The 16,683-nt window shown below is 34.4% G+C and overlaps 1 protein-coding gene across 3 annotated transcripts in view; it reads right to left on the reverse strand.

The window, feature by feature from the left end:
- Positions 1-16,683, reverse strand: part of ATP9B (ATPase phospholipid transporting 9B (putative)) — a 154,062-nt gene that overhangs the window by 81,565 nt on the left and 55,814 nt on the right. For all 3 annotated transcript variants that reach the window (XM_058831637.1, XM_058831636.1, XM_058831638.1), the window contains exons 8-9: positions 10,800-10,894; positions 2,776-2,856 (exon numbers count right to left, since the gene is read on the reverse strand). In XM_058831637.1, the coding sequence (XP_058687620.1) occupies positions 2,776-2,856; positions 10,800-10,894 (176 nt within the window). The remainder of the gene's footprint in view (positions 1-2,775; positions 2,857-10,799; positions 10,895-16,683) is intronic.

Consider the following 16,683-nt stretch of genomic DNA (forward strand, 5'->3'; position numbering starts at 1 on the left):
TCAGGCCAGGCATTCTACTCATAAATACAGCTACATGCACCAGGTTTTCCATCAGGGTAGGTTTTTTTTAAAGCATCTAACAAGATGCTATCTTGTAAAAAATTATATATATTTACAATACAGTTCTGTACCATATGAAAAAAAGATTTTTGAAGCAGTTGAACCAAACCTAATGGCATTTCTAAGATTGCTATTAGATAATAAAAGACTAAGATCTATTTCCGAAGTAAATGAAGAGACTATGGGGACAGCACAGAGCTGCAATACAGAAGAAATAAAAGAAAAATATTCTTAAGGGAATAGTGAAAGAAAAAACAAAATTTAAACCAAAAATAGCCAAGGTTAAAAGCAAGAGAGACTTTCCATTATTCTATACAGAAGTAAACAATGGTTAAATGCTACTGGCTAGGCCAATGCACACTGATGTAATACTCTAAAATACTCTTTAGGCTCTAACTGGTAAAAATTGGGTTAAGAAGTACAGTTACCTTCGATCGTCTTTTTTACAGATATTCAGCATTGATAAAATAGCTTCCTCATCTATCAGTCCTACAGAGGAGCATCAGATAGAAGAGAAACTCTAGTAGCTACATCTGTTTACATCCTTGTTCTGTACACCCTTATTTAAAAATAAGCTCAGCCAAGACATGGATGATGCTCTCAGAACAAATAAAGGTATCTCATAAATTTCCACAAAACACTAATTTATTTCATCTATTGCTTTTTGATAGGGTGTCTAGTAAATGTGAAAGGAGGAGAGGAATTAATTTATGCCATTATATAAGGGCCAGACATGATCATCCATGACACACACTAACTCTCATGCACTGACTGCATATAACACACCAACAGTGGAAAACAATAACTTGTGAAGCTGGCAGATATCACTAGAGTACAGCAAAGCTTTGATGTCTCCTGACATGATTATGCAGACATTCTGCAAAAGGTATCTTCTGTCAGCTCTCAGGTTTTTTAGGTTTTTTCTCAGCTGGATAGATTTGTACTTAGACCTTGCTTGCTCATAAAAAGTCACGAACTGTGCTCCCAAGTTTCTGGTTTGTTTTATGGACACGCACTTTTTGAAATTATTTAAGTTTGTCTCTTACATTGTTAGTACTCTGTCTCCATAATGGGGGGAAAAAAGAAAAAGAAAAATCAATGTGCTATTACCCTGTCAACCTACCCTTGCAAGAATTCTTTGAACATCAATGCTTAAGTAGGAAAAAATGTATGCATTAGCATCACTAAGCACACTAATTTTTTTTGCTTTAACATAAAACAGAAATTAGATGCAAGAACTGATTTATTGTAAGAAGCAAGGGCTCACAGCAAAAGCAGAAAGATAAATCAGAAAACAAGTGTCCTAAAACAACATTTCACAATGCAGAAGGTACACCACTAACAAAAAAACACTGCTGAAAAATCTCTAGTGTGATTCACTGTGAATAAAATTTGAGGGCAATGCCCTCAGATGTTTTACACAGAAGTTCAGTTTAAACTATCCTTGCTACTGAAGCACCCAAAAAAACCCATATATGCAATCCTGAAACCATAAAATGCACCACAATTATTTACACATTTTGGGATGTTTGAATCATACAGCTCTTATGATGTGTACAAACAGAACTCACAACACAAATGACTGTGATGATTTCCCAATGTCTCAATTACTTATACCAGAGTTGTTAAAAAGATTCTGAAGAGTTTAATATATGTGTAGGAAAGTACACACTTAGCCACTGAGAGGAATAATATGAATTTACAGCTGTTAATAGAAGTTTCATTTGGACAATTGGTCAATACGAGGTTTAAGTAAACACTGTTGCTTACTGCTTTAGAAGGTGTGAACAAATGACATTTACTTTGTAGGCAGCATGGACTATGTTACTGGTATAAATTGGTCTTCAAGAGCCAGCAACTGAAATATCTCATTCATCAGTGTATTTACAATTGTGAACTGGAATTCCAATTACAGAACAAAATCTATTACCAATTTGAGTCACGGGTAAAAAAACCTTTTCTTTACCTCCGCAGCAGTTAATTTTCTCAAATTATTTTAGAAACAAACCATCAAGAGGAATGAGTCTATCACCACTGAGTTTGGCTAAAATTAACAGAACAACCCCTATATCTGCCAACGCACTGCTACGAAACTGTAAATCTATTTTAAAAAAAAAAGAATTGCTACCTATTAGGACACTGATTTTAAGGGTCAGCTTTAGCAGGCCACCTTTTGAAAACAACAGAAACAAGCCATAGATATTATTGCATTGTTATTTTAATCAGTTTTGAATATAATTATCTCTGGAGAAGAGACTCAATAAAAAGCCCTCATAAGTAGCTTTTAGTTCTATTTTTACTTTTTGAGAAAACTGAACTTTGGACAGAAATGCTGTTAAGCAAGGCACACTTTTATTGCACATAAACTACCAGATGCATTGTCTCAGGCTACTGTTATTATTTAACTTGTCTGTTTTTGACACATATGAACAATACATCAGATGCCTGGAAACAAAGTATACTGTTCACAAAGAGTTTCACATAAGAAGATAAAAGTGATGTCAACCAAAAAATACTGAACTCTCCAATTCTGATTTTTTCATTAAGCATTAGTTTTCTGCAATACCTGTTTAAACAGGATATTTTTATACGGCAGGAACATAGGAAAAAATACTGCTGTAAAGCGAACGAAAGATCTGATACAATGTTGACACTACATGAAGGACTGAAGTATAAAAGAAGGAAGTAGAACATGTATTTAAATGGACTACTTACCCGTGTGAAGGTACCCTCAAAACTGTGGATATCCAGCTGTGGCTTCTGAGCATAAACATAAGCATTGATTGAAAAGAGATCCTGTAAAACAGAATAATGTACTTAATATTACTTAAATATAATCATGTATTTTGAAGACCTGGTAAAGATTCCAGGTTATGAGCCCCACCAACTCCCCCAAACTAAGCCCACACAACTTTACCCAGCTAAGAAACACCGTGGTTTTTTTTCTAGTACATCTTGTTATAGAGGAATCAGCTTCAAGGTGATATCCTAAATGTGTTGATAAGTTCAAACACTAAACTTTTACATTTATAATAAGAGTTAGATAATTTTTATCTAATTTATTTTAACAGCCCCATTTTAATTAATAATAGTGTAATCTTAAAGTATTTTCCGGATATTTGTCCTTTTCAAAATAAAGTGGGGGAGGAGAAGGGTTGGTTTGTTTCTTGGCTGGGTTTTTTTAATGAAACTGGGAAAAAATATCTTTCCAGCAAGGACAAAGCCAACTGAATACAAGAGGAAACAATGAAATGGATTTGAGTTCTCTTGAATGCTCTAGCACCTCTGTGAAAACCCTATGAGCTCCAGGAAAGCCTGACTACATCAACAGGATTACTCAAATGTTTAAATTCAGGGATACATCAAAACTAGTCTGATGAAATTTGGTCTAATATATGTGGTACCACTACTCATGACAGCAAACAAACCACAAATCATCCTACTTTAAAACTAAGAACAGGAAACTCCTAAGACAGTACAGTAGCAGCCTCTATAAATAGATGGCAGTATAGTATAAACAAAAGAAAAAAAATCTGATAAATCTGATGATTGTTAGATCTTAAGAGCTGTCCCTAGACAGCTGGGGAGGTTCACCTTAAAATCCTGAAACAATTATTTTATCAAATAATTGTTCTAAAACATCCACCTTCCAAGAAAAAAATACTTCGGACTAAAACCCTGATACAGAGGAATTTTTCAATCACAAAAGCAAACACTTTGCTACTCTTTAGATGGTCAGGACCAACAGCAGCAAAGGGATTTCAAAGGGAGTTGAGCAGTCATGCATGAATATACAACAATCCAGTTTCTACTCTGGAAAGCAGCAGATGCTTGATACCAAGTCCCAGTCGATGTAAGAATTCTAACCTCTGATCAAACGCAAGGTTGTACACCTTCCCACTCTATTATTTGGGTTATCTCCATCCCTCATTACTAGATGAATCTTGCAAAAGGCTAATCAAAAACCATCTCTGGGGACTAAATTACATGGGTACAATATCCTGTTCATGCTAGCTAGAATGTGCTGCCTTCCAAAGCAGAATTAATTTTACAGCCTCTTTCATGGACATATAACCACGCCTTGGCTCAAATACTACTTTTAAAAGTAGGCCATTATTTTTTTTCCCATCATTTTGAATGTAAGAATGTTACAAAATTTGAACAGTAGAAAAATTAGTTAAACGTGCGCTTGTCTACCTGTGTCAATTTCTTAAAGCCCAACATATTTATATCCCTTAGTTTCTCTGATAAAATGGCAAGATTGATGAATATCACTATATTTTTGTTTTTCCTTATCAAAATGAATGTTTTCTTAAAATTTAATGTACATTTATGAAATATGTTTGACTAGTCTAAGAATGTGCTCTATAATGAATTGTGTTTATATTCTGCAGAAATCTCTCATAGCTTGCAAAAAACGCACACACTTTTTATTTCATATGCTTTTTAAAAACATGAATGAAATCTGAACACCGAATATCACAACTTATCTTAAACCACTTGCCATTTATTGAAGTCTATCACATGAAGTTCATTCATTGCACCCTTGTTCTTCCAACCTACTTTCAACAGGTTCACGAGAAATAATTCATATGAAACTAATACACATGTGGTATCCTATATCTTCATCATTCACTTCTCTCCGATCTGTTATCACCTACAATTTAGCTAATCTATGCTATTATGTGCTTTATTATGCAAAGAAAAATAAAGAGTCTCTCAGTAGTGGATAACACAGAAGAAAGCTAATACCACACACATGCTCATATACACAATAAAAACTGCTAGTGAAATACGTCAACTTATCTCTTTTCAAAGAACACCTTAGTGGGAAGCAATATTATATAAAAGAAAGTAGAAATATCCACCTTTTTCAAGGGAATTGTCATTTGTACAGTAATGTATTTTCCTTCTTTCTAATATTTCTATTTTTTTCTACTGTAATCTCCTTTGCTACATTTCAAATGTAAAAATTTCTATCTACCATACTCCTTCGGTGCCTTTTTGTGTTTTTGTTCCCCTTTCGTATTTCTGATTTAACACCTAAATTTGCGTTTTCCTTTTTTCCTTTTTGAATTTCAGCTATGAAACAAACGTACTTATCTTTGTGAAAAACTGAGATCTGCACATTATTGGCATTACTCTGAAATGCTAGAAGCTATAACTGGCATAGTATTCCAGAAGTGCATAGGGTTTTCTTGTAAAATTAAACAAAAACTATCCTCTGGGGGAAATCAAGGGTGTTAGTCCATTGGCATTTCATTCATGAGTGGCAGAAAGACATAAAAGCATATTACTTGTGCTCAGTAGATTTCTGAAGTATTTTTTTCATTATTAAGGTAAAGAAAAGAGTTAAAGATTCCTATTTTCTGTAGCCAAGTGTTTGGTACTCCAACTGGACACCATTTTCAGGCCAATAAAATATGTTCGTTTTATAATATGAGATAAAGAAAGAAAAACTTGTATAATGATACAGTTACAGAAGACGAATTTCATATGAACTCCATTCAACAACCTCCATTCAGCAAAGGTTCCTGTAATACAAAGATGTTTCTTCACCAAGTGCTGCTTTTCCAGTATGGAAGCTGTGCATTTCTCCTCTCAATGTCTTGAAAGAAATAATGAGGGTGACTTTAACAAGGAGACATCAAGATTTGTAAGTAACAGTACATGTAAATATAATTTCTGCTCACTAGGCAAGAAATAGTTGCCTTGTTAGGTTATGTCATGCTTTCCCTTATATAAAAGCAGGGGAAAAGGAAATTACCTTAAACAAAGGATTTGACTTTACTCTTTTTAGAAAATGCAACTACTTTTTATTAATAATTTAACTGATGGGAGATTTGTGAAACTCGGCTTCAGTAAAGACTAATTTTCACACTAATACATTGAACTGCTGATTCACTGAAGCCAAATAGTTCTACTGATACCTTCAAAGGAAATAGTATTCTACATCTAAAATTATATCACTTTTAGGATGCAAAAAGGGCAAATGACCTCAGCTACCTTCTTACTCAGGAGAAAAACATGTTTGGGTGGGGACTGTAACAGTTCTAGATTTAAAAAAACTACATTAAAGACTTGAATTTCAAGTAAAAAAAATATATATTCATATATATATTATATTATATTATATATTCATAATATATATAACAGTAGATGAGTTTTCCTGAAAAAAAAATGATATGCATTTAATTATCTCATACTTAATAATTGAGAAGAATTCTCAAGAAGAATTTCATTCTTCTATCCCGCAAGTCAGAAAATGACTTTGTGATGGTACAATAATGAAAATTATCTCTTTTGCATTTCACAATTTAAAAATCACCACAGTTATCAATAACATAGAAAAATCTCCTCTATTAGGTCAAGGGCAACATTTGTTCACCTTACTTAAAGATCATTAAAATACATTCTTAATCATAACATGTAGTTCATTGCAAATAAAATTGCCTTTGGTTCAATAAAACTAATTAAATGTAAATGGTATTGTTTACTGCTGTATGGATCTTCTGATATAAATCAGCAAGTCACCATTTATTGAAAATTAGTGACCTCACTGCTGTTAATAAATATAGCTGATCACACAAACTAGAGAAGAATGCCTCAGAAATCCTGTATTGCCAGAACTGTCCCACCTATAACTATGAAACTGCAAGAAACCTAATCTACATGTTACCATATTTGCTGCTCAGCCATCATTACGTGACTTGCTGAAATTTTAATTCTTTGATCACATTAAGTGCTTTAGAAAGACAAAAAAATCTGTACAGATCGTCTTGGTGGTGTCGTCTGTTCTTAAAGAAAAGCTCTGAAGGTCTGAAGGTTTGTTTATTCTGGGTGTCACAGTGGGTAGGATTACAGTGCTGCTCTGGTGACACGGCTGACAGCTCGTGCCAACACAAGATACTCACTCACCTACCTAAAGAGAGGTTGTATCGAGGTGGGGGTTGGTCTCTTCTCCCTGGTAACAAGTGACAGGAGCAGAGGAAATGGCCTCAAGTTGCTCCAGGGAAGGTTTAGATTAGATCTTAGAAAAAATTTCTTCACAGAAAGGGTGGTCAGGCATTGGAACAGGTTGTCCAGGGAAGTGGTGGAATCACCATTCCTGGAAGTGTTCAAAAGGCATGTGGATGTGGCACTTGGCTACACAGTTTAGTGGTGAACACAGTGGAACTATTCACTGGATTCAACAATCTTAGAGGTCTTTTCTGATCTTAATTACTATGTTTTTATAACTAAAGAAATCAAAATGAATGACAGTTATGGATAGTTTATTCTATCCAACACAAGAACTAACTATTCATAGTCTATTTTATGCTCAACTTGCATGAATTATATTTTTAAATTATTAAAAATATATTTCAATATGGAAGCATGAACTGTAAGTCTCAGCTTTGAAAGTGCATCACAAATGCAGAGAAGCTACTATGGCAGGGATGTGTGATGACTCAGGAGACCACTATGGGCAGAGGCTGGCTAGAATAATGTGATCTATCTGGTAACACCCTGAAACGTCAGTCCAGGGGCAGAGAGGGCAGAGCTGCAGGGACAGCACCCCACTGCCCTCGTTGGCATGGGCTGTGCCTGGGAGAAGCAGCCGGTTTGCCACATGCCCATAGGGATTTAACCTTGGGAACCAAGGACTGTGCCACCATGCTGAACTCCCGCAGCAAGCAGGGAGGGCTGGGTTTGGAGCAGGCATGCTGGGAGCCCTGAGCTGCTCCGGGCATGCACCGGTGCTCAGGCTGCACTGCCGGACACAACAGCTGGATGGGTCACTGAACAATCCGCCTGGCATTTTGTACAGGAAAGGAACACAACTGTGTAACTATAAAGAAATAATTCTGGACACTGCATTTCAACTTCCTGTAAGGCCCACATGCAAATATAGCTTATAACTCTATTATAAAGCACAAAAATTAAGCTGACAGTGAAATAATTTCATAATGCTATTTTTGTTGAAAAAGAAGATAAACTCCACAGAGTTTGTTTACATGACTGACACTCCTACATATCACTGTCATTTGAGCAAAGGTGAAAGTGTCTTCACCTTTACTTTAGCTTTTTTAAATCTAAGAATTACCAGTGTGTTTTTCTGCAGGAATAGAAATAGTATTCTGCAATGGGCACTGAGCATCATTTTTTTTGCGACAGATATGAGAATCCCTTAAAAACCATTTACATTTGGGTGCATTAGGCTATCACTTCACCAAAGTAAGTCACGGACAGATGGGGATTAGGAGCGAAGCACATATATGACATAAGCACTGCAAACAGTGTAAGACTTGCTGGGAGCAGCCATTTAAAATGAGCTCAGTGAAGAACCACCAAGTGTAAGTGATTTGACCAAATCCCATAGTACAAAAATTTGGAAGTAGTTTAGTTTAGTTGGCAGGAAGTATTATACCCAGTGTCATTTACTTCAGAATGAAATATCAGCTTATGCAGACAAAGCCTGTGAGCACCAGTAACTGAGTGGTGTGAGGCACATCAACTGCTTGTGGCTTTCATATGCTGCTGGTAGCCAAGAAAGGTCTGCTAAGTGGAAGCAGCTCCTGATTAACCACATTTACAAAACAACTCATGTAATCCCCTACAGCTCAAGAGGGAGAATACGAAGATCTTGCAAGAAGCCCAAATCAGTTAGATGGAGGTTAATAGCCCCAAGTGGAAACAACTAAGGAAGAAATAGTTACTATATTGTACAGATGACTCCTCTATATTATTTTCAAGATGCACAAATAATTTCCTGGTGATATCTTGCCTTCCATCCCCTTCATATCCAGGACAACCGCCACCTGAAATAAACCTTCACGTCTGCAGGCTGTATGTCCCACCATTCAAATGCATACATCCCAACTTCAACCACTTCTGCTTTACTGGTCTAAAAAAGTATAATTGTTCAGTTCTCCAAATCATACTGCACAGATTTAAGCATAATTTTGCATTATCTCCATAGATGCCTAATACTTTATTTGTCAAGTCTATTGATTGATTTTTATTTTTTTAAAACAAAGAACATAATATAAAAATTACAATATAAAAATTTCATGTTCTACCTAACATGAAAGCTAGAAAGGTAATTCCATGCTTTATGCTTAACAAGAAGGGGAAAACTTAAAACATGGATTTGGATTTTATAGGGTAAAAAAAAGTTAATGCAAAAGGCTTTTATTCTTTTCCAAAGGATATTACAGAGAAGCCTTTGCATTGTAACTTACTCCAGATTTCATCAGCCTAAGTACACCAAAAGTTCTAAACTCAGAATATCGAAATTATAACCAACAAATTAAACTCTGAGGCAGTGCTTTGCACACTATTTGCAACTGCAGTCAGTGATGTTTCCAAATAAAAAAGACAAAGAAAACATAACAACTAAGTTGAACACAGGAGTAACTGTTGGAAAAGTAATACTGAATTAAAAAAAAAAAAATAAGCAAGATAGAAGGTTGACTGTATTTTAGTCAAACAGATTGCATGTGTCCCGAATTTTGATATAATTTTATTTTAATAAGAAAAAAAAAAAAGAGGACCTTGATTAAATGTTAGGAACTACAGGAGAAGCATTATTACAAATATTAAATTCAACTGCAGGTTACAGAATATTTGTTAAAATCTGTTCTTGCACCAGAACTCATGACTTTAAGCCTGATTTGGCATCTCTGTCCGGTGTGACCAACCTTTGGTTCCAAACCTTGCTCTCAATCCTCTAAAACGCAATTTCAATGTAACTACTTCTTCCTTCTCCTGTCACTTGTGAAGCCAGTAGTCAGAGAATATGAACACAGGAGAAAACTCTCCGTTTTGCTAGTACAACTGTGGCAGCAACTCTATTTCTGGAAGTGTAACTGCAGAAGTCTTGCAACTGCAGAAAATCTAATAGTTTTGCTATTCAGATGGAATAATCTTCTTAAGTTATATTTGCCTTTAATAAAATGCCTAAAAGATTTAGTGTCATAACACCAGAAATTCTGTAGAGGTAAATTTCCACAAGCTTGTCACTTGAGTATGTTTTCAAAGGAGGTCACCTAATACCAAGTCAACTCACCTGTATAACAGAAAGCTTTCCCAGTACAAGGGAAACAATTCAGCTTCTTGTAAAATTTATACAATTTTACATTTGCTTTTGCAGGTATATGTCTACTTTGTAAGTGTACATATACACGCACACACACCTGTGTCCCTTTACATGATTTTAGATTTACTTGTGACAGAATACATGTATGCACTCAAAAAATACCCACATTCAGACCACTCTTAGAGAACCCTGCTTGCAAGAGCCTGCACATTGCACCTAGCCAGACCAGAAAGAATGTTAACAACAAAAAGCACTTCACCTTCCAGGAGCAGACTATTGTTTCCCAAGCTCACAATAAAGTGATTAAAGCAATGGTTCCTGAGACAAGAATAATTTGCACTAGAAGTCTAACACTTGGTTGAAAACACTGTAACTGTGACTTGCTTCTGGAGAGTGTGAATCTCTGTGTGGACAGCCATGAGAACCACTAGGTTGAAAGATAAAGATACAGTTCTAACGCAGTTTCTTCTCAATGCAAAACCAGGAATATTTGAGTAACTAACTTCTTGTTCAGCATTCAGTGGAGTAAAACTAAGGTTCCAGTAACGGGTTCCAGTAACGGGTATTTTTCAAGACTTACAGTAACTGTAACAATCTTTTGGATAACAGATATAAATGCACACATAGAAGATTACTTAAAAGCAAACAGAATGCTTACCCCCAAAGCTGGCAATCTTTGCGTACAACTGACAGCAACCTTCAGTTTCCAGTCTGTTTCTCCATCCAGCTGGTCAGTTCGAATGAAACACGAACCTTCAAGTTACAAAGAGACATCAAGCTATCATTTTGATTTCAAAAATTCAGTTTGGGTTAAAACATGTAGAATACAATTTACAAAAAACAATACAATTTACAACCACTTTTAAATAAATGTGCAATGTACAAAAGGATTTGTGTTTTGGAGTATCTGTGTACTCTCTTCCAGGAATGCTTTAGATATCACACAATTGCACCATTTTTTCTAATAAAATGAACAATATGTCTGTCTATGAATGGAGGTAACTTTTATTTTACAGGTTTCTTCAAAGTTTCTAAAAAGGTTTTCAAATGTTATCATCAAGAGAAACAACTTAAACTGGAGTTGAAAAAGGTTTAATTTTATTTCTTCATGCAATTCTGTCACTTTTACAATTCCAACACAACAGAATACTGTGATTTTTTTTCTCCATGCTGGTATGACATCACAAACTTTCATTGCTTATTTTATCTCCTGGCTTTCTCTTTGTTTGAAAACAAATTTTAAATAAGTCCTTAACATGGACAGCATTCAAAACAATGTGGATCTGAATGTATTACACTTAAAAGAAGTATTTTTGAATTATCTGCAACTACTGGAGATCCAAGACTAAAGAAACCTGTCAACACATGCTAAGTACTTAAGATATGAGGGAAACTCAAGATACACACTGAAATACACTGAAGAGAATCAGTATGCTGTACAGACAGAAGACCAGTACTGAAGAAACAAAAAAGTTAGACCACTGCAGAGGCCACCCTCACCCCCATAACTAGTTTGATGGATATCATCAAGTCTGGAGTATGACATATATTACTAATGTAAGATTCAAAAAAGACCACACACAAACACTGCAAATCTATTAAAACATACAAAATTAACTGCCACTACATCAAGCTTGAAGTCATTTAAAAAGGTGTCATTTAAAAACTCTTCACAATTGCTACACTAGAGAAGCCTTCAATATTTCTGAAGGAGTAATTACAATTTCCTTTATACTACAGCTAAACAAATGTATACACTATTGTTACAGGGTGCTATGGGCATGCAAATAACAGATTTTACAAGTTATTTATAAATTTTAGCAAACAGACACATATATCAACACACATATTTCCATCTGCATTTCAACCAATCCAATAAAATATAACGAAGTAGTTTTACCCCTAGAAGCGACATGGTAGCAATTAAGAGAAGGAAACACTGCAAAGGAGTTTATCCAGATTTGAGTCTTATTACAGACAAGAAGAGAGTCTGCTAGAATATGTCAAGGCAGTATGCCAAGAAAGGGTACCTACCACCAAACATAAATCAAGAGAGAGATTATTCTGTAGGACAGATAGACCCTGGTGTAAGTAAAGTCTAACAGAACCCCATGTTCTATCCATCAAAGTCTGCAAATTAAGCAGTTTGATGAGCTATCTGCCTGAAAGGACATGCTTGAGAGAGAAGCCAGCTGAAATTGTACCTGACTAAAAGGTAGTGTTCTTGTACAGCAGACTTGAAAGAATCTTACAGACTTTAATGTAACAGCTCTATTTATATTAAGCACATTGTAAATACATCTTTAACTGTTAATATAGACAGCTCTCAGAAAACATTATCACAGCTAAATTTCACCCAAAGCTCACACATGCAAGCTGCAAAGCTGTGTCTTAAGTTCTTGAAGAGCTGGTTTTAAATTCTTAACAGAATTCTTTATGGATTTTCTACTAGAATAAAATACTATAAAGCACTTTTTGAAGAGTCAGTGACATCCATTGCATTATAATGAAGTGTGAAGTACCTAGAAACACTTTGGCATCACTGCACTTTCTGTCCTGGCATAGATGAGCCTACTCTCCATCATACTTTTCCTGTATAAGACATTTCATGGTTCTCTTTACCCTTGCTGTCAATGGTTGCTCTCTTGCATCAATTTCATTTAGAATTATACTATAGATCAATGCAGTTCAAGACCAGTGTGGCTGCTGTGAATGGTTGACTGCACATATATTCATTTAATAGAGCTCACACTATGACATGTATTGGCCAGCTGCATTTCCTCTTCACTTCAGCAGTTAATTTCATCAATAACTTATCTCATAGCCTGTTTCCCTTTTATCCAGAAAAAGGGACTGCTTTCTGCTAAGTCAGCTTTCAATAGTGATCACAAAAGCAAAACCGAAACAATAAAATCCTCTTCTCCACCTCAAATATTGCAGTAGATTTGACTAAATAATTTTAACTATTCTCTAGGGTAACCTGGCTTAACTAAGCTATAAACACAGATGATTAAATATGTGATTAGAAAGTATAAAAACAACTCTCCACCCCTACCAAAAAACTTGTATTTTTGTAAAACTAAATATTCCCCACTGTCTATTGTATGGAAGTCACATATACTTACCTCTGAGAGGTATTTGAGTAAGCAGTACATAAAACTTCTAAACATCAAAGTATTTTGAAAAAAAAAATAAGGATTTTAATTTTTAAATTTTAAAATGCTTGGAAGCATTGCACCCTCCTCATCCAATCACAAAATTAAAACAAAAATACTCACAGAAAAAAAGTTGAAAAATTGTGTTACATATTTCAGCAGAATGCTTTAGGACAGTGTTAAAAGTCTCTTACATTTCTAACCTGAATATGATTTGCCAGGGGAAAAAAAAAAAATCCTCAAATCATCTATACATGTCAGGAGTTGCTATTCCTTCTGAATACAGAAATAACTCTTGAACCTGACAATTATTTTACAGCACACAAAGAATGTAATATTTTTAAGTTTGTGCCACTTTAAAAAAGAAGGCATTTAAGGATATGTCATTAAGTATTTTAAGTGTTTATCTATCAAAATTAGGTGTTTACAAAAAGAAAAAACTAAAAAAGAAAAATTTAATTGCACACTGAACATGAGAAATTTCCATAAGGCTACACATAAATGAGAACACCCAAATTTAAAACTTTTACTTTATACAGTGAGGCACACAGATGACCATTTCCTATAACTATACAGTTGTCAGCATTAGTAGACAAAGTTGTACATTTTGAACATCTGATTTACTTCCATCATTCAAGTGAAAAATTTGGAATTATCTGAATTAGAATTTAAGGTTGATTCAAGGAATTAATGCTGGACTTAAATAGCTTAAACATTTATCAAAAGTGGTGCAAACTTCATGAGCACATATAAACTAATTTACAAGTATGTAATATTCATTTAGCCTAATCAGTTGAAGACAGGGAGAAATCAATGTAGAGGAAGTGCATGCAAGGTGCTGCTCAAGCACCTAAACTGATTTTTGAAACCACTTCAGTTGAAACTTTGAAACTTGAATGCTTAGAAAAGTCCTGGGACTACAATTCTGTTTTGGTGGTTTAGCAAGACCTCAATTATTTGAGTTCTGTCCGTAATTTACATTAAGGTTGCTTTTCCATGGAAAAAACACACCTCAATACAAAGGATGAAAACAAATTTAAAAACTTGAAATGTAACTTTACATTATAGGGATACATTGATAATTATTAACAGACTTCTTACTTATGTTTTCTGGGACATTATGGATAAAAATATATTTTTTAAAGCTATTTTGTGTGCTAATAGAATATTAAGGAAGAATAATCTTTACTTCAGTAGCTTTTATGGTGTTTTGAAATAGAGATTAAAAAGCTCATTTATGATGGCACTAATCTAGGGCCATGATACGCCTGGCCTAGATTTGTCAAACAAAGGTATTGTTAATACAGAGTAAGCAGAAACATTTCTACTTCATGTATGCTGGACTTAAGGCTTCAGTCAGAATATACCTGAAGGACATTTACACATCAAATGCTTCTGGGAATGGTGTACATGTGCACATGCATCAGTGACCTACCCGCCTCCAGGAATCCTGAAGAAAAGGGCCCTGAAATTCCCAAACTAAATACACACTTTGAAAAAGCTGGTTGTATTTTCACCTTACAAAAAATGTGCAGGAGAGGAACAAAAAAAAAAAAAAAAAAAAATTCTAAAAATTCTTCCCCAGACTAGAAAGGGAAGCTTCTCAATCAAGTAAAACACATTTATATCACAAGCTTTCTCTTAATTAATACTATGCATCATCACCAGATAGCCTAATCTGTTTTTATTTATACTATCAAACTTGTTAATTGCATTTTATGTGTTAATTTCTTTATATGTGGAGATCTGTAAATTCCTGAAATTATAGTAATGTAAATGAACTTGTGCTTCTATATTTAATTTTGATATACATACTCTAGAATATTAAACACAGTTTTTGAAATAGGCTTCTGAAAACAGGCTATTTCTTGGGATGTTACATATTTTCTTAAATGTATTGTAGCTTCCAGGGTTTATTTAAAAAGTCACTCAGAAAACAAAATTTGCTATGTATTAATTAAATTATTTGTTCCTATTTTATTTGATTTGGAAATGTTTAGTAGAAAGGCAGATAATTTCTCCTTAAAACAATTAGCTTAATATTCAGCCTGTTTAACAAGTAGTTTTTATAGAAAGTGTACTTATCACAACAAACCCAAAATAGCAGTATTGACAGACTAAGAACAATTACTTCACAAAAGGAAAATAATTTATTCTATGTACAAATGCATCACCTGATTTTAATGGAAAGCTGAAATGAAAAATAAATTATTTTATCTTAATTACACTGATATTTAATATTTGAAATATGTGTGGAAAGAAAATCTCAACTGCCCCAGAGAGACTTAGCTTTCTGCAAAATCAAAACTGTGTTATTTGTAGCATCTCTTTTGTTAGATTACATACATTCCTGCATATCACAGACATTTTTCTTTCAGATACACTTTAGGCAAAGACTGTTCTGTTGTATACTTTTCTTAGTAGCCTAATAAAATAACCAGACAGACACAGAATATCCTACCGGTCATAAAAGCATGACCTAATGTTCTTTGTTAGGCAGTAATACTCTTGAATAATCCCAGACTGCATAGTTGAATCAAAGTATTTTAAAATACATGCATCAACTTATGGAAATTACGTGCAAATCAGACTCTGAAAATGGGAAGTAAAAAGTTCAGGTAGAGTGGCACGATGAAAAGACAGAGCTTCCTCCCTACTTCCTTCTTGATCATGAAGTCTACTCGCTTTGCTTTTACAAAGAGAAGGTTGGAAAATATGAGAATACCTAAAGCTAAAACATGCTAATACTTGCTTTTCAGGACTGGCCATGTTTCTTGACTAATAGCAGTATGAAAAATTAAGGTATTTTTCTTGACATAACAAACTGAACTCTCCAACTTGTCCTGTATCTAAACTTAATTTTAATTTCCCAACTCCTGGCCTGGAAGAAGGTTCTGAGAAAGCAATTCTAAGTCATGAGATTCTCAAGAATACCTTCACAAGAGGATTCTCAATTCAGGAAGAAAACCCCTGCTTAGGAATAACTTATTCTGACTAGCATTAAAAAGTAACAAAGTAAATGACATGTTATAAAAGCAGTTCCACACTTCCATTCTTCACTTTGTCTGCTCTTGCTTTGAGCAACAACTTAGAGCAGACCTTGTCTTTGACTACATCTATTTAATCAGCATTTTACAAGCAAAATTATTTTTTTTAATGTTTCTATATTTAGATTTCACAAGTACATGAAAATGCACAGAGCCTTACCAGTCAACCCACACATGGTATTTGTTACAAACATCACTGTACACAGTAAAGTGTATAAGAAGTTATTCAACACAGAAGTTCTAAAAACTATTTCATGTTCTCTCAAAAACACATTAAAGTTAACAGATTTCTGCTTGTAAATTTTTTGCCAATTATTGGCTAGCTTAAAAAGTCAACTTG

The sequence above is a fragment of the Poecile atricapillus genome, chromosome 2, assembly GCF_030490865.1.
Source record: "Poecile atricapillus isolate bPoeAtr1 chromosome 2, bPoeAtr1.hap1, whole genome shotgun sequence".
Lineage (NCBI taxonomy): Eukaryota > Metazoa > Chordata > Aves > Passeriformes > Paridae > Poecile > Poecile atricapillus.